Source organism: Choloepus didactylus, chromosome 9 (genome assembly GCF_015220235.1).
Source record: "Choloepus didactylus isolate mChoDid1 chromosome 9, mChoDid1.pri, whole genome shotgun sequence".
NCBI classification, from domain to species: Eukaryota; Metazoa; Chordata; class Mammalia; order Pilosa; family Megalonychidae; genus Choloepus; species Choloepus didactylus.
In genome coordinates this window covers 65,382,161-65,400,217 of record NC_051315.1, presented here as the reverse complement: position 1 = coordinate 65,400,217, position 18,057 = coordinate 65,382,161, and the positions used below count along the sequence as shown (strand labels likewise).

General features: G+C 33.8%; 1 protein-coding gene across 3 annotated transcripts in view; it reads left to right on the top strand.

The window, feature by feature from the left end:
• LNPK (lunapark, ER junction formation factor) overlaps positions 1 to 17,567 on the top strand; it is a 109,935-nt gene extending 92,368 nt beyond the window's left edge. For all 3 annotated transcript variants that reach the window (XM_037849797.1, XM_037849795.1, XM_037849796.1), the window contains 4 exons: positions 4,809 to 4,914; positions 6,814 to 6,884; positions 7,665 to 7,835; positions 15,244 to 17,567. In XM_037849797.1, coding sequence (XP_037705725.1) covers positions 4,809 to 4,914; positions 6,814 to 6,884; positions 7,665 to 7,835; positions 15,244 to 15,485 — 590 coding nt within the window. In that variant the 3' untranslated portion in view covers positions 15,486 to 17,567. The remainder of the gene's footprint in view (positions 1 to 4,808; positions 4,915 to 6,813; positions 6,885 to 7,664; positions 7,836 to 15,243) is intronic.
• Positions 17,568 to 18,057: the final 490 nt, after the last annotated feature.

Sequence of the window (18,057 nt, the reverse complement as noted above, 5' to 3'; positions counted from 1 at the left end):
TTAATTAGGGTGTGTTGAGACTATTTACCTCTAATGTAGTGATTGCCATCTTTGGGTTTGTGTTGAATTATTCCATCTTGCTGTTTGTTTTTTGTTTGTCCCATATGTCCTCTGTTACCTTTATCCTTATTTTCTGCTTTCTTTTGGAATGAATATTTTTTATGAATCCATTTTATTTTATTTTCTTTGCTTCCTTATTAGTTATAACATTTGTTGTTTTTGTGGTTGCTTTTGGGTTTATAGTATATATCTTTACTTTTCATAGTTTACCTTCAAATACCAATTTACATACAGTTTAAGAATCTAGTAACAGTATACTTATTTTTCTCCCCTTCTGGTATTTATACTGTTGTTGCCATACATTTTACTTCTACATAAGTTATAAACCCTACAACAAATTGTTATTATGTTTCCGTTAAGCAATTAATTATCTTTTAAAGAGATTTGAGTAATACAGAAGTCTTTTCTGTTTCTCAACACCAATCATTTTGGTGCTTTGTGAAGATCAAATTTCCTTCTGGTGTTGTGTTATTTTCCTTCAGCCTAAAAGACTTCTTTTTTTACCTTTTCTCTCTGCTGGTGATGAATCCCTTCAGCTTTTGTAAATTTGCAAAAGTCTTCATTTTACCTTCATTTTTGAAAGATGTTTTCACTGGATAAAGAACACTAATTTTGACAGTCTTCCTTCCAGAACTTGTAAAGATATTGTATACTATCTTCTGGCTTACATTCTTTCTGATAAAAAGTCTGCTGTCATTCTTAGCTACATTTCTCTGTACATCTTTTTCTATATATTACTTTCTGGCTATTTTTAAGATTTTTTCTTTATTACTGATTTTAAGTAATTTGATTCTGCCGTGTCTTGTTGCAAAATTATCTTTCTTGTGCTTGGGATTTGTTGAAATTCTTGAATTTGTGGTGTGTTGGTTAAGAGTTGTGTCCTCCAGAAAAGCATGTTCATAATCTTAATTCATTCCTGTGGGTATGAACCCATTGTAAATAAGACCTTATGATAAGGTTAATTGGAATTGGGTAGTGGATAGAGGCTGGAAGAATTGTGAGGTGCTTGAAAGAAAAAGCCTAGATTGCTTTGAAGAGACTGTGGGTAGAATTATGGACATTAAAGGTATTTGCACTGAGGTCTTAGAAAAAAATGATAAATGCATTTTTGGAAACTGGAGGAAAGGTGATCCTAGTTATAAAGTGGTAGAGAACTTGGCGAAATTGGTTCTGATGTTGGATAGAAGGCAGAACTTGAAAATGATGAACTTGGATATTTAGCTGAGATTTCCAAGTTAAGTGTGGAAGGTACAGCCTGGTTTCTCCTTGCAGCTTATAGTAAAATGTGAGAGGAAAGGCATAAGATGAAAATTGAACTTAAGAATAAAGGAACCAGAAATTGATGACTTTGAAAATTCTCAGCCTATCCAGGTAGCATGCTCTGAGACTAGTGCCAGAAGCAGCTCCATCAGGGACCTTTCTGAACTTTCCAAAGTGGGTCCCCAGAGGGTTTAATCGAACAACCCTTTGCTAAAGAGGGTGTGGCTGAACATGGATCTGGTCAGTCAGGATTGGAAATGCAGTTATCAAGAAAGGATGGAAAGTTCTATTGTCTGATGGTTTGGACTGCATAGAAAGCTGATAAGGTGTTTGCAAAATTTGTATTAACAGAATCACTGCCAGCTTAGATTGAAAGGGACAGAGAAGGGATGAATTGAAGGAAGAATGACTTCAAGGTCAGAACAGGGAAGCAAAGGTCTGGACCAAAGCGATTTCCTCAGTGCAAGAGAATGGGCCCATCCCTGCTAATTTTGATGAGACTTTGTACTTAGCATTATTTAAAATGGTTTAAGCTTTTAGGATGTTATGATGGAATGAATGTATTTTGCATGTAGGAAGAACATGTCTTTTTGGGGTCCAGAGAGTGGACTGTGGTGGCTTGTAGTTGTGTACCTCAGAAAAACAGGCTCTTAATCTTAATCCATTCCTGTGGATGTGAACCCATTGTAAATAGGACCTTTTGTTGAGGTTATTCAGTTAAGGTGTGGCCCAATGAAATCCTAATGGGTCTTAATCCTATTACTTGGAGGCCTTATAGAGAAGGCCACAGAAAGAGAAGTCATGGGGTGCAACCAGAAACTGGAAGTCAACCCAAATACAAAGGAGAAGACATGCCATGTGCTTTGCCATGTGTCAAAAAACCGAAGAATCAAAGATTGCTGCTAACCAAAAGATACTGACCCTGGGAGGAAGCATACCCTCTAGTCTCTGAAGCCATGAGCCAATAAGCTCCTGCTATTCAGCCAACCCATTGTATGGTAGTTGTTTTAGCTGCTAAGAAACTGAAAAAATGTAGGTTTATAGCTTTCATCAAATTTGGAAAATTTTTATGCATTATTTCTTCCAATATCTTCTATTCTCCTTCCTTTCTGTCGTCTTCTTCATGGACTCCAATTACATTCATGTTAGGCTGTTTGAGGTTGTTCCATATCTTGCTGATGATTTGTTTATTTAATTTTTTCTCTGTTTTTTTTTATAAGCATCATACGTGTGAGCTTAAAAGCACAATACTAAATGAAAACTCATGAATCAACTACACAATTCAAGACCACCAGTATCTATCTTTTCCTTCTGTTCTAGACTGAACTCTTTCCTCTATCCCAGGGTTAAACAACAACCTAAATTTGTATATATGCAGAAATTTGTATAGCCGTTTGTGCCTTCAACAGTTTTAAAAAATTTCCTCCAAATGCAGCAACAATTCCTCTGTGAACATTTTTATGGATAACCAATGGATGGTGATATGCAGGATTTCTTAAGGTATGTTATTCTCTGAGTGGAATTGCTGCTTGTTACAGTACATGGATGCTTGACCTTACATGACAGCATCACAGTGTTTATTAAAGTACTTGCTTCAATTTGAAATTCCACTAAGAGTGATAAGATTATCTGTTGAGCCACATTTTACTAACACTTGATATTTATTACTAAGATTCTTAATTGTTGTCAAACTATTAAAACCATTATCTTGGTTTGTTTTTGTTTTGGAATTTAATTATTTTTAATGGAATTTCATCTTCATAATGACAGTACAAAATGTTTACCATACTTGATGCTTTTTTTTAATGTAATTTTATTGAGATATATTCACATCATACAATGCATCCAAACTATACAACCAGTGGCTCATAGTAACATCACATAGTTGTGCATTCATCACCACAATCAATTCAATCAATTTTAGAACATTTTTGTTACTCAAAAAAAAAAAAAGAAAGAAAAAACTCCCAAACATCCTATACCCCCTATCCCCCCACCCCTTTCATTGACCCTGCATTGGTGTGGTACATTTGTTACTGTTGGTGCAAAAATATTATGATATTACTGTTACCTATAGTCCACAGTTTGCAATAGGTATGTTCTTCTGTATTTCATTTTGAATGATTTCTGTTACTATATCTTCAGGTTCACCAATCCTTTTTCCTTCAGTGTCTAATCTTCTGTTAATTCCATCTATGGATTCTTTCATCCCAGACATTGTAGTTTTCATATTTAGAAGTTCAATTTTGGGTCATTTTTATATCTTCTATGTCTACTTAACATATTGAATCTTCTCTCTAGGTTCTTGAACTTACGGAATGTGGTCATAATATGTCTTTGTCTACTAATTGTAATCTTTGTGACCCTGGGTCAATTTTCATTGCTATTTCTCCTCATTTATGGATTACATTTTCTTGCTTATTTCCATGTCTGGTAATTTTTCATCTGATGCCATATATTGTGAATTTTACCTTTTTGGATGCTAGATATTTTTGTATTCCTATAAACATTCTTGAGCTTTGTTCTGAGCTGTAGTTAAGTTGCTTGGAAATCATTTTATTCCTTCAGGTCTTGCTTTCAAGCTTTATAGGGTGGGCTCTGATCAGCATTTAGATAAGGCTAATTTTGCATTCTATTGAGGCAAAAACTCCTCTGAATACTCTACCCAATGTCCTGTAAGTTTTGAGGTTTTCCACTCTGAGTGGTGGGGGAATAGGCACTCTTCCTGGCCCTATGTGAGCAACATTTTCCTTTAATCCTTTCAGGTAGTTCATTCTCTGTCCTTAGATAGTCCTCAGCTGTATGCAGTGGTCAGTACTCTGTTGAATACTCTCACGGGGACCTTCTGTACATTTTCTGCTCTTGCCCTGTGCATTCTCTTTTCTTTTGCATCCTTTTCCTCTGTGCATTCTCTCTTCTTTCGTATCTTTTCTGTGTTGTCTTGGCCTCTCTGGAGTTCCAGCTTTATTTCCTCTATTCAGGGATACTGCTGCATTTCTCCTGTGTTCACTCTCCCTGCGCCACTGCCTGGAAACTCTCTCCAGGTAGGAAGCTGGGGCAATTGTGGTGCTCATCTTTTTTTGTCTCTTAGGGATCATTGTCTTACATTGCCTGATATCCAAGGTCTTTAAACTGTTTTTATATTTTGCCCAGGTGTTTAGTTGTTGTAGGTGGGCAGATAAATCTGACCTCTGTTAATCTGTTGTGGCCCAAAGTAAAAGTCCCTTAATTTATTTCATAGGCTTTTAAGAACCAGGGTGTTTTAAAAACTAGGTTATGCAAAATCCAACATAGTTTCATTTCTTAATAGATTATGTCAGTGGCTCTGACATAGCACATATTTAGAATATATTTTTTGCAGTAAAGTATTTTTAATGCTTTACAGAGTAATATTGCTGTTTTGTTAAAATATTTTAAAAGTTCTCACAAGTATAGGTATTTCTTGGTAACTGAATTACATTTTATAGTTGTATTTATTTGTTTTGTAGGTCTTCATCCTCCAGGTCCACCTTTAGCAAGACCCATTCTCCCCCGAGAACGAGGTGCTCTGGATAGAATTGTTGAATATTTGGTTGGTGATGGTCCACAGAACAGGTGATTTTTACTAGATGGTAGAGGAATGAAAATGAAGAAAAGTTCATTGGTCAGGGTATGTTTGTGTGTGTTCTGGATGTTCTACAGCTGTGGTTCCTTTTTCCTGATTTTAGAACTGAAGTATTTTATAGTCCTGGAAAAGGGTACATATTCATTTGTTTTTTTAGTGGGAGTTTGGATATAGTCTAGATAAAATCCATTTGGAAAAAATAATATTAACCACACTTCAGGATTTTTTTTTAGAGACAATGAATCATTTCATTGAAATTTTTAAGCTTGAAGAGCATAAAAATAGTGAAAACCTAATAAAATGGATGTAAAAATTGGAATTTTATAGGTGTCAGTGTTGGACATGGTGGTGGTGACAATCTTAATGGTGAGGCTGATTGCATGCATTTAGCACTTACAGTTCTCAAAATGTTTTTTCAATTATTACATTATTTGGTCCTTGTAATACTTCTAGGAGATAGGCATGATATGAGCAGAGCTATTGTTATAGTATAGACTTTTTTTTTTAAATATTCATTTTATTGAGATATATTCATATACCATGCAGTCATACAAAACAAATTGTACATTCGATTGTTCACGGTACCATTCCATAGTTGTGCATTCATCACCAAAATCAATCCCTGATACCTTCATTACCACACACACAAAAATAACAAAATAATAATTAAAGTGAAAAAGAGCAATTCAAGTAAAAAAGAACACTGGGTGCCTTTGTTTGTTTGTTTGTTTGTTTCCTTCCTTGCCCCATTTTTCTACTCATCCATCCATAAACTAGACAAAGGGGAGTGTGGTCCTTATGGCTTTCCCAATCCCATTGTCACCCCTCATAAGCTACATTTTTATACAATCGTCTTCAATATTCATGGGTTCTGGGTTGTAGTTTGATAGTTTCAGTTATTTACTGCTAGCTATTCCAATTCATTAGAACCTAAAAAGAGTTTTCTATATTGTGCGTCAGAGTGCCCACCAGAGTGACCTCTCGGCTCATTTTGGACTCTCTCTGCCACTGAAGCTTATATTTCATTTCCTTTCATTTCCCTCTTTTGGTCAAGAAGATGTTCTCCATCCCATGATGCCGGGTCTACATTCCTCCCCGGGAGTCATATTCCACATTGCCAGGGAGAAGCACTTCCCTGGGTGTATAGTATAGACTTTTAAGTGATTCATTGGATAGTAGAGTAGATGTTTGCCAAGTTTATTGGTTAATATCATTTTGATAAGGGAACCAGGATTTAATGTTAATATAATAAATGATATGCTATTCAAAACAGGCAGAATGAAGTTTGATCAGGTCAAGTACTTCTTAAGTATATACATAGAGAATGGAGAAAGTGTATATGTAGAAATGAGGAAGATGCTTAAGTATAAATGGAAAAGGTATAGGAATCATGATAGAAATTATAATTATAGAGATTAGCCTTTGAACCAGACTAAACAAAAGTAAATACATTCTTTTTTTTTTATTGCATGATTTCTCAGAGGTTTTAATAATATTTATTATGAATCTGTAAGAGGGTTACATCTTTTCCAACCTTATCTGACCACAAATTTTGGGGCTGTCATCCCAAGGAATATACTTAGGGAATCACCAAAATTTAAATATTCTGTTATCAAATATGTTTCTGCTGACTTACTAAGGATATATTCATTTAATTGTTGCTTAGTTTATTTTTGAATTGATGGATAAATTAAATTTTAAAATGATTGAAATTTTGGCTTTGTTAACTAGCTTAAAGAGTGTTGTTTATGGTTTATCAAGTAATAGCTAGCTATTGTGGCATATTTAGCCATGTTAACATATATATTAGCTGTGATGGCTAAAGTAGCATCTCTTATGAGTTTTTTCTGCATTTGTAACTGCTCTGTCCATTTTTCCTTTTGCTGTAGGTATGCCCTTATATGTCAGCAATGTTTTTCTCATAATGGCATGGCTTTGAAGGAAGAATTTGAATACATTGGTAAGAATTATTGGGCAGTTAGATTGTAAATATTTTACTCTTAAATATTTCATACTTTTCCACATTCCTTGTAATGTCATTTTATTTTAGATACCATCTCTGATTGAATACATTGGTCAGGCACATTTTCCTTGTTTTAGCACATAGAACAAAACAGAGAAGGCAACTCAGGTTTCTTCCTCATATAGTGCACAGTCTTTAGGTCAGTTATTCTCAAATCTTACTGTGCATCAGAATCACCTGAAGAGCTTTTAAAAATTATCATACCCAGGTCCCACCTACAAAGAATCTGACTTAATTGATCTGAGGTGGGGTTCAGGCATTAACATTTTTTTAAGTGCTACAGATGGTACTCAGGTGCAGCTGCTATAAATTAATTAAGCTTCTGAAATATGACATGCCACATCTTCCTGGGCAAATGAGCAAGATTGTCATATTTAAAATATCTAATGATTCTGTTGATGAGAAATGTAATTTCAGTAATACATTTAGATGATTATTAATCTTGCTTTGCTAAGTTAACCTGGTATGTAACTTGTTATGCCTTTTGCTTTAAAATTAGTATTCTAATTCTAGTAATAATTAGAAAGTATGCTTTAAAATCAGCTTTGGTTAGAACATCTGCCATGATATTATTAAGATAACGTGAATTTCCCAAGGAATAAATAACTTTTGAAAGGTTTTTTTGACTATTTGCAAAAATAATCCTATGAGTTATCTGATTTGTTCTTGAATTTTCTTTTGTTTATGGTTTTGTTTACTTTTAAAAATTCTCTGCAGCTTTTCGATGTGCCTACTGTTTTTTCTTGAATCCTGCAAGAAAAACCAGACCCCAGGCTCCACGACTTCCAGAATTTAGTTTTGAGAAAAGGCAGGCAGCAGAAGGCTCAAGTTCGGTTGGTACTTTGCCATCAGGAAGTGTGCTTCCATCAGAAAACCAACTCAGTGAAGGTATGAATATGTTCATTTAAAAGTTTTGTCTCTTAATAATGTATCCTATTTAACACAAGCATAATGCTTTTATTTAGATAGGTATGGATTAATTTATTAGATTGTGCAGCATGCATGTATCAGCTATTTTGGTACTCTAGCCTCCTGTGTGATTGGTATGAATTGATTCACTTTTAAAATGCAGGTTCTGTTATGATAAGGAGCATCTAGCAACAGCTAGGTAAGCATTGTTATGGAGTGACCTCTTCTATAACTATTGGGATATTTTAGTAATGTTTTCATGGAATTGTTTTTCTTTTTTTAAAACTTTCCTGAGTGAAGCAAATTATGAGAATTACAGAACAGCTACTCATCAGGGTAAAATTCTTATAAGATTTATGATTAATATTGATAAAGTAACTTTGTGTCTGCCACTTGAATTGGTAGAAAATACCAGAAAGCAGGAAGCTGGATTGGAAAGTCATCCTTGCAATCTTTGGATGATTATGTTGCTAGGACAATAATTCACAGAGGTCCACAAGATTAACATTGCTCATGATAAGATGAGTTTTTATTTTGGAGAAACGATTTATCAGAATTTATTGGGTTTTAGAATTTATGTTGCAATTCAGTCTTAGGAATTCTTGAGACAGTTTCATGAAAAATTGGAAAAGATGAGATGGAGGATCTGACTATTAAGTGCCAGCTATTTCTTGCTATGACTGTATGTTGGGAGTGTTTTGTTAAACCAATGGAGCTGTTAATTAAGCAGCTCTGAATTATGAAGATTGCTAAAATTTTGACACAGGCTGTGATTTTTGGTGCTATGCCTATGTAGAAAAAGTGCTTTTTGGAAGTTTAGATCACGTATTTATTTTCCTAGTTAGTATTTGTCCTTTTAATTTCTCAGAATTATCATTTACATATATTTGATTTCTTCTTTATAAAAGCATTGAGTTTTCCAAAAACTGTATTAACTGAGAATAATATATGAGGTAGTGAACTTTCAGATAGCAGAAGTTTAGTATGAGGATTTGGGTATCTTTTTAAAAATGTTTTTATTTTGAAGAGTGAACTTAAAATATCTGTGTTGATTTGGGCTTGGCTTTTGGCTTACTAACAAATATCAAAATGAATTTAAATACAGATGTATATTTTGAACACTGAATCAATGCATTCATCTTCTCCAAGTCTGCAGCATCAACTCCAAACACAATGTCAATTTTTTTCTTTTGCTTGTTTTACTCTGAGCTTCATGCTGTCACGTGCAAACCACCTGCCTTGCCAAAGCAGCTTCTTGGAACTGAAAATTGAAGAATTTTAATACTGAAGATGCCTAGAAGAAAAATTGAAGTCCATTCCATGAATGAACCTTGCTTATGAAAGTGAACATTTAAAAGCTGATAGCCACAAAATACAAATCTTGATAGTGAGTCCCATGAGTTATATCTTCTGCTGAGGTCAAGGTGGATAGTTAGCCAACAACACCCAAGCTGTACCTTTCCTTCTTATCTAATTTAGGAAGAACAATACCTCAGATGCCTCATTTTCTTTCTGAAATCTCTGGAATGAAGTCTAACTGGCTCAAACTCAACCCCAATAAGTTAATTTTAATAGGTGAAGACAAAACTTGAGGCAGGGTCTAATAATGCCATACTGCTAGAAACTGAAGCAACAATTCCATTTGGTCTAAGGTAGTCTCTAGAGTGGTAGGCTTTTTGTAATACTTCTCTTTGGATTCATCAAAATGGCTATGAGCACGTTTTCCTTCTTTGGCTTTCCAGAAGGCTGAAGCTTTTCTTCGAGACTCTATCTCAGCTCCATGATGCACAGTTATTAATTCCAAAGCTGGATTCCTTTAGTAAATGACTGAAAGTGTTTCTGATGAACAGATGAAGGCTGCATTTATTTTGAACTGTGGCATACCCTATGATGAATTTGAACTCTTAAGTAAGAGCATATCATTTCAATCATCTCCTCTCTGTACTAACAGTTAAATAATTTTGAGGGCTTAGATTTCTGATTTCTAAATTCTTGAATATCGAAACTACAGGTCTGAAAAAAAAAACTTTCACACTTAAATTTTATGTTTTTTAAAGTACTGAAATAGCTACTTGATAGCAGTAGGAATTGCAGAGATTACATGGTGGAACCAAATGGTAACTTTCTTCTGTCTGAACTTTCCTTTCAATACATACTCAGTAACCATTTATATGAATAATCTAGAATTAATAGAAACAACAGGTTTTTTTTTAACCTATGATGCAAGGCTTTGAAATTAAACTTTGGATTCTGATGCTGGAAGATTTTGCATTTAGGATGAGATGTAAGGCTTTTTTTGGACCAGTGTTTAGAACAACATGTGGAATCTTGGAAGGTTTTCATCAAAGGGGAGACCTAGAATTTCTCCCATTAATTGTTCATTTGAATTCCTAGAATTTTTTTTAGAACTGTGTATCCAGATGGTTTGGTAGTAGACTATTAGAGAAACACAAGGAATTGGGGAGATGGATTGTCTTTTTATCTGAGAGCATACAGTATATAGTATGCCAGAGTAATGAACTGCTTTTAGATCCCTCAGTTTCTTTTATGGTTAAATGAGTAGTGCAGTGATACTTGAATCTTTGCCAAGTCACGTTAGGGTGGTTTATCAGTTTTGCTTTTTTTTTTATATGGTTTCTAAAATGCCTGATATATAGCATATATTTTTGCTAGATGTGGTAATCATTAATAGTGCTATGTTTCTATATTGTTAGTATACTAGTACAGTGATTTTTTTTGCTAGCATGTTTTAAACCATTAATATTTTGTTTTCTTGCTTTTTTATTCAACTGGAAATAACTTACCAATAAGGAAACTCATCTATCAACATTATCAAAAATTACATATAAAACTTAAGTAAGGTGAAATTTATCTGGGTAGTCTGATTTCTATCCTTCCCTTCTTTTCAAGCAAATATTGTTACCATTAGGCTGTGTACAACTAGAGAAAATTCTATTTTTAGTACTGTTTATTATGATGCCTTAGGAAGTTGAGTTATTTGGTAATGTAAATTTTGTTGAATTCCGTGTATTTACGAGATCCAAAAAGCTCATTTCTTGATGTTTAATTATGTGTGATTACCCAAATATAAACTTGCCTATCATATGTTTTTGCATGTTTGTTTTAGACATAGGGTCTTCTGGCCTTCTTATTCCCTTTTCTAAAACATCTTCACGTAACACTTTAGTTTTAGATTTATTGCTTAATGATGAATCCCTCACTTGTCCAATTGATTTTGTTAAACCAATGGTAAATAATTTAACTGTATTCTATGTTGAATACCAGCTCCTTTCTCATGGTTGAAATTTAATTGAATTTTGTCAAGTGAGCCATTGGGTTGGGATGAAATGAATGTCTTTTTACCTTAAGTATAAGTTGACTGTTTTCCTTAAGGCAGCAATATCTTGCGGAAATTGCCCTGTTTAAAACCTGTGAACTCAAAGACAAATTGTCAATTTTAATTTAACAAAGTTCCTTTGGCTAAGTTTTATAGTCTGCACATATAGTGTGAAAACATTTTTTTGTTAATGTTGAAGAGAAGGAAAAGTAAGAATCGAAATGAATTCACCAAAATAAGAAGGTTTCTCAAAGGCTTAGTATAGATAGAAGAACCTGGTAGTACATTATTGAAATAATTTTCCTATGGAAATATATGAAGTTGTTTTGTAGATTATCTTTAATTTCCTTCCAAAATTATTCTTTCAAGATATAAAATAAAAATCTAAAGGTAAGGTGATATTATTACATATCTTTTGCGTGTGTGTGGTTTATAGATGAGTCAGTGGTATTCATTTTGCAGTTATACTCAGTTTTATGAGTTTGAGTTGTCTAGCTGAGGCTTTGCCCATGCAACTGGAAGCCAATTATAACTATTTGCTAGAAAAAATTCCTCTCTCAAGAGTGGCGATAAGTTTGGGAAGTAGAGAAAGAGACAAATTCCATGGATCAGTTTTTGTTTTATCACATTGCGGCATATTGCTTTCTGGGCATTACAAATGCCAGAGTCTATTTTAAAAGATTTTCTTACAGGTGGAATTAGGTCATTCAGGTAATTTTTTTTATATCATAATCTTAAAATTGTCCTGTGCAGGGAAGAGTGGACTCGTTTAATTAGTGTGAACACAAGGCTGGTTTCTCTTTTAGCATTTTATGCCTAAATGTTAACAGCTTCTGAAGTGTATTTTGTACTGCCAAGCTATTTTAAACTACAGTTTCACAGGAAAAATGTACTGTTTTTATTAGAATAGGCAAATGATGTGCTCCCATAAAAATAAAACAAGTACTTTTGGAATATATTAAATAATTTTATTTTAAAGTTCTGTGGTTTAAAATTACTAATAGTAATTCTCTGTTAATACTGTACACCGAGTTCATTTAGAGCTTGTTTGGATGATTTCTTACAAAATGGCATTGGCATCTAAACATCAAATACTGATCTCATTTAGGTTTACTTATGCCTGCCTGCATTATAGACATCATGTCAATACCAAATATTTGTAATGTTACTTCTATTAAAGTGTACTATTCTGCAAATTAATCTGGGGGAAGAAAATCAGGCATTCATTTTTTTTTTAAATTTAAATTTTTATTTTTTTAAATTTTATTGTTTTAAAGTTCCACCCATTATTTCACCATTTTTTTACTCTTCCATGTATTTTCCCATTCTGGTTTGCTAAGCTGCTGGAATGTAATATACCAGAAATGGGTCGGCTTTTTCAATGGGGATTTATTAGGTTGCAAATTTACAGTTCTAAGGCCATGAAAATGTCCAAATTAAAGGATCAAGAGGTAGGTAGATACATTCTCTGAGGAAAGGGCGATGGCATCCAGGATTCCTGTGTCACATGGGAAGGCACATGGCGGCATCTCCTGGTCCTCCTTCTCCTAGGTTATGGTTTCAATGGCTGTCTCCAAATGTCTCTGGGCATTCTCTCTCAGCTCCTCTGGGTCCCTGCTTGTTTTTCCTGGAGCGTTTCTGTCTCTCAACTTCTCTGACTCTATCCAAAATATCTCTCTCAAAGGGCTCCATCAAGGGAATTAAGACCCATCTTGAATGGGTGGGGTGGAAACAACCTAATCAAAAGTTTGTGCCCACAGTAGGTCAGCCCTCACAAGAATGGATTGAAAGAACACAGGCTTTTCTGGGGTACCTAATAGATTCAACCCAGCACATCTCCAAAATACGATATAATATTGACTAACAAACTTTGTGTATAGGTTGCTTTCTAATGATGACAACATGTGGTTCACTGGCATTTCTTTGGCTTCATATGTTACAGACATTTAAAAATTTCAGTATTGTAGTTCTCCTCTTCCCTATGAACCCCAGACTTTTAAAAATTAAATTGGTTTTGACTAGTAGTGTGTGTGTTTCTGAAAATAGTAACATCACAAAGCTTTAATGTAAGTCTTGAACTTTGACACCTTTCCTATTTCAGTACAGTATTGAGGCAATCTGTCAGAATATGACAAACTATGTGGTCCTATGTTCATTTAAACAAGCTTATTGGTGAGTTGACTCCTGGTTTCTTAAGGTTTTTGTTTTGTTTTGTTTTTATTTCTTGTGGCTTTATTGGTTTGTTTCAGAAGGCTTACTATATTATAACAAATTGCAAAGTTCTTGGCTGTATGTATGCTGTATGGCCAGAGATTTGTGGAAAAGCATGAATTTCAAAATTCTACTCTGTAAATTCTGTGAGCATAGAATTACAAATGATTGGGGACTCCTGACATATTCCATTGAAGAAATTTTTCTGTATATGCCTATAGAATTTCAGTTGTACTTTCTGCTTTTCCTTTGTGGACTGAAACATTCAAATAGCAAAACTTGAATGACCTACCCCTTTTCCACCTTGGATTTTTATATGATTACAAGGGGTGCAGCAATGACATTTTAAGTTCCATATTAAGATACAAATATCAAACATTTGATTTGTGTCCATTCCTCACTACTTTTCCTGATCATGTGAAATTTTTATACAGTAAAACCTATGTCCCTAACTGTGGAATTTGGGCTTTTATTTTATATGTAAAGATGGGGAAGTAGATTGTAATTAATTCTGTAAACCAGAGTTCGAGGTTTCTATTTAAGAAAATAACTCTTTTTAAATATTTTTAAAGCCTTGGCATAGAGTCTGTGATACATAGATGATTTGTTTTTATTACAATTGTTATGGTAAAACCATGAATTTGTAAGATTTCCATGTTAACATGAGTGAATATAATAATTTCTTTTTTCTTTTTCCTTTTCCTTTTTCTTTTTTCTTTTTTTTTTTAATCCCAAAATTCTGACCTATACTATATGAGATACTTAATTACAAATTTTTACTAATGAAGACTGGCCTTCCCTCCAGAATTTTTTTTGAATCAGTAACATTTATTGTATTTAATAAGATATCGTCTATGAGTGTAGGGAATATCTGCATTTTGTTTAGCTGATGTGGTTTAACCATATTTCTCCTAGCAAGAATATTAGCTGCTATTTATTACAAAAACAAAATAAAACAAAAAGCTACCTCAAGGCTAGATTTTTATCTTTAACTTGGAAATTGGGTGCTCAGTGCTTGTTTCCTCCTGTTATCCCTCCACCATCCCATTCTTTAAACTTTAAAGAATTAAAGGGAGTATATTTAATAAAATTGTTATTAAATTGTTAAGGGGTTAAATTTAATAAAACTCAAATAGTTGAAGTTTAAAGAAAGTAAATTCTCAGGTAGGGACCAAGACCCTTAGCTTCTGCTGTGGAGACAGGGGACAAAAGACCCTTTTCTCTTCATACCATTCTAGGTATGTAGCATATTCTGAGCCAGAGGCCTAAAGACTAAGGGCTTTTCTTGCAGAGGGCAAGTGGAGACTTCCCATACCTTTAGGATCTTAACTTCTCCAGTCCCCTTACATCAGTGTAGGAGATAGTATCCCCTACACACATGCACAAGCACACAGAGAAGAGGGTAGAGGGGGGAGAGAGGGGAGGGAAAAGGGAGAGGGGAGAGGAGAAAAAGAAAAGTATTTCCTGCTAACAGGTTTGCCTGCTTTTATTATTTGCTGGGTTGTTATTTCCTAACACATAATTGTTTTAGAACTTTGGTTTTGGGACATTCAGCTTTCAAATGTGTTTTTAGGAACTTATTTTGTATGAAAATAGGGGAGGTAAAGTTTGGTTATAAATCTGTTCCCCCCAAATAGTTTTTTTTCCTTCATTCATATCAACTCAAATATGTTATGCTATATAGAGTTAATTAGATGTTTTTAAAGACTTTAAGGATAATGTTAGGCCACTCTATTTCTTAGTCTGTGTGTGTATGTGTATTTTTATCTTTTGTTTGCCTTATTTAACAGTTTTTTAACATTTGGATATTCCTAAAGTATTGAACCTTTATCTTTTCAGAATCTTTAGAAGAAGAAAATATTCTCGATAATAGTACAGTGCAGACAGACAACAAAATATCACCTACAGAGCAGACAAACCAAGTGATTGAAAAAGCATCTGGCACAGAGGAACCAGAGGAGAAACAAGAAGACACTGAGAATGAGGACACCTCAATGAATGATGATGAATCGATAGTTCCCAGTGTTGATTTTATTCCAGACCCTGAACTAAGTGGAGATTCTTTGGTGAAAAAGGAGTAAATGCTTCCACGTGCCTACAACTGGATATTTATAGTCTTATTGATGTCAGTTATTGCTTTTCAGGTGGTGTTTTTTCTTGTTTTTTTTTTTTTTCCCTCTAAGAATATGCTTTTATCTGAGTTCAGATTGCCTAGCTATTTCAAGATGTCAAAGTTGTATCTACATGAGTATTAAAATTAAACACAAATACTATCAGTAACGTAACATCCTTTTGAATGTACAAAGACCAGTACTACTGCAGACAGCTTTTAGATATTTTTTGTCTATTCCAAAAGTAAGCAGACATGATAGAATTCTTGTTTTGTATATGTGTGACCTGTAAATAATATCCATGTCGACATAGGAAGAATTTTGGTTAGGAATAAGTTCTCTAATAGTGTTTGGTTTAAGGAATGAAACCCAATTAAGATTTTGAACACTTTATTGTTAAAAATGGATAGAATTTTAACTCTTGATATATTTGCTAGGATGGGGTGGGAAGAGTATTTAAGCATTTACCTTAAGCGGTATGCAGGTTGTAACTACATAGGCATTGGTACGAATTTTTCAATAAGAATGCAATTGAACAGTCAAGTGCGGTGTTTTCTTTTTGATGATGCTCGTTTTGCAGCTAGGTCAAAGGTACATGGTATATATAATTAGCTTATGTTTACATATTAACAAATAGGAATTATCTCTGCACTTGACTGTACTTGAATTCTGAGCATTATTTATACTTGTAAAATAATGATGATATAAAATTGAGTTTTGTGCTCTTGTGTGTATTTTGTTAAGGAAAATAAAGTTGATCTGGCAGCAGTTTCTTTTTTTTAAATAACTAGACTTCTTCAATTGACAGGATGACTTGGATGACACAAATCTTAGTAGGAAGAACTCAACAACAATACATCTATAGATTCTGCTTAGAATAAATTATAATGCTTATATTCAGACTTCTCAAATTCAAAGAAACAGTGACATTTAGAGGCTCTCATCAAAGGTTAGGTTTTTCTGGTTGAGGAACACCTTAGGCCATTTGTAACTTTCAACTTTGAGAGCAAAATATATTTTGTGAGATTAGGCAGTTAGATGCTGATAGTCCACTGAATTTCATATGTGTGCTAAGTATTATCTGGGAAAAATTTTTGATCCAGAATGGTAATTCTTGTACCTCAAGTACAATGTGGCTGTCTTGTATAGCTTCCTTTTATCTATCTTCTCCATTATTAAAAAAAAAAATCAAGTTATGCCAAAGAGAGGAATATATGCAAATGATGTGTGTGGCTAATATTTCTAAGTTGTACACGTTTGTTAAAATTGAATAAAACATTTACTTTTTATTAGAAATTCATCTTTATGATTTACTATCTTGTAGTTGACAGATATTTTTAAGGAACCCAATCTGTTAATAATCTGAAGCATCATGGTATAGTTACCACAGTTTGGAGTGTACAGACTGAATTCTAGCTTTGCAGTGTTGGGCAAGTAACCCGACCTCTCTGAGACTGTTTCCTCATTTGTAAAATGGGAAGAATAATACCTACTTTTCAGGGTATTGGGAGGATTAAAAGTAATTTCTGTAATGTGCCTAGCTCACTGCCTGATAATTAACACATATTAAGTGAAAGATAGCATTTATTATTATTGATATCCTTATGAAATATGAAAGGGCCATAAATTCTTCCTTCTATAGATAAGGAAATTAAAAAATAATATATAATTCAGCTGATCAGAATCAAGGCAATTCTTCATTCACTTATAGTGCTCTAGTAACTTCTTTATCATAGGTATGTGTGTGTATATATATATATATATATATACACACACATAGATTAAGGAAATAGGAAACTGAATGTAATCTTCCTGATGAATTTTCTGTTTTTTTTGTGCTATTATTGGTCAATATACATTTTATTAACATCTTGCAGGATTTTCTTGTTATAAAACATTCAAATTCTTGCATACGCTACTTGAAAATGAAGAGGATCTCAGAGAAATAAATAAAATCGAGCAGATATTATGAGAAATATCTTTGAAATATGTGGAAGAAGGTTAAAAAGTGATTAGTAAAATTAATGCAACATGTAACATGCTATAATTGAATGATATCTTTTAAAAGAAAAATTTATTCTGATATTGTTGTAATAAACAGTTAATAGTTGAAAGAGTAGCAAAATGTCTTATTTCTGATTAAGGCTAGTCTAAATGAGGAAAACCAAACTATTAGGTTCTGTTAGCCAGAGTGATCTTAACTTCCCTACTTACTGATGTTCAAAGGGCTGTTGTCTGAACTCTTCCCCCTGTGCCCTTGGCATGGTCTACAAACATGGCCTGTCTCTCCATCCCTCTTCGTTCATGTGCTATAGCCATATGGGCCTCCTTTCACTTCCTGATCATCCCAGTCTGTTTCTCCCTAAGTCTCAAATTTTCCCTCCTCGGAGAGATGCCCTCCATTGCTCCCTATCTAAAGCTGGCCTCTGCCTTTTACTCGCTATCATGCCACTCTACCTCTATACTCATTTGCCATCACAAGTGTAAGTATGTGATTTGTATACTCATTTACTGTATCTTCTTCATAACATAAAGTCTCTGT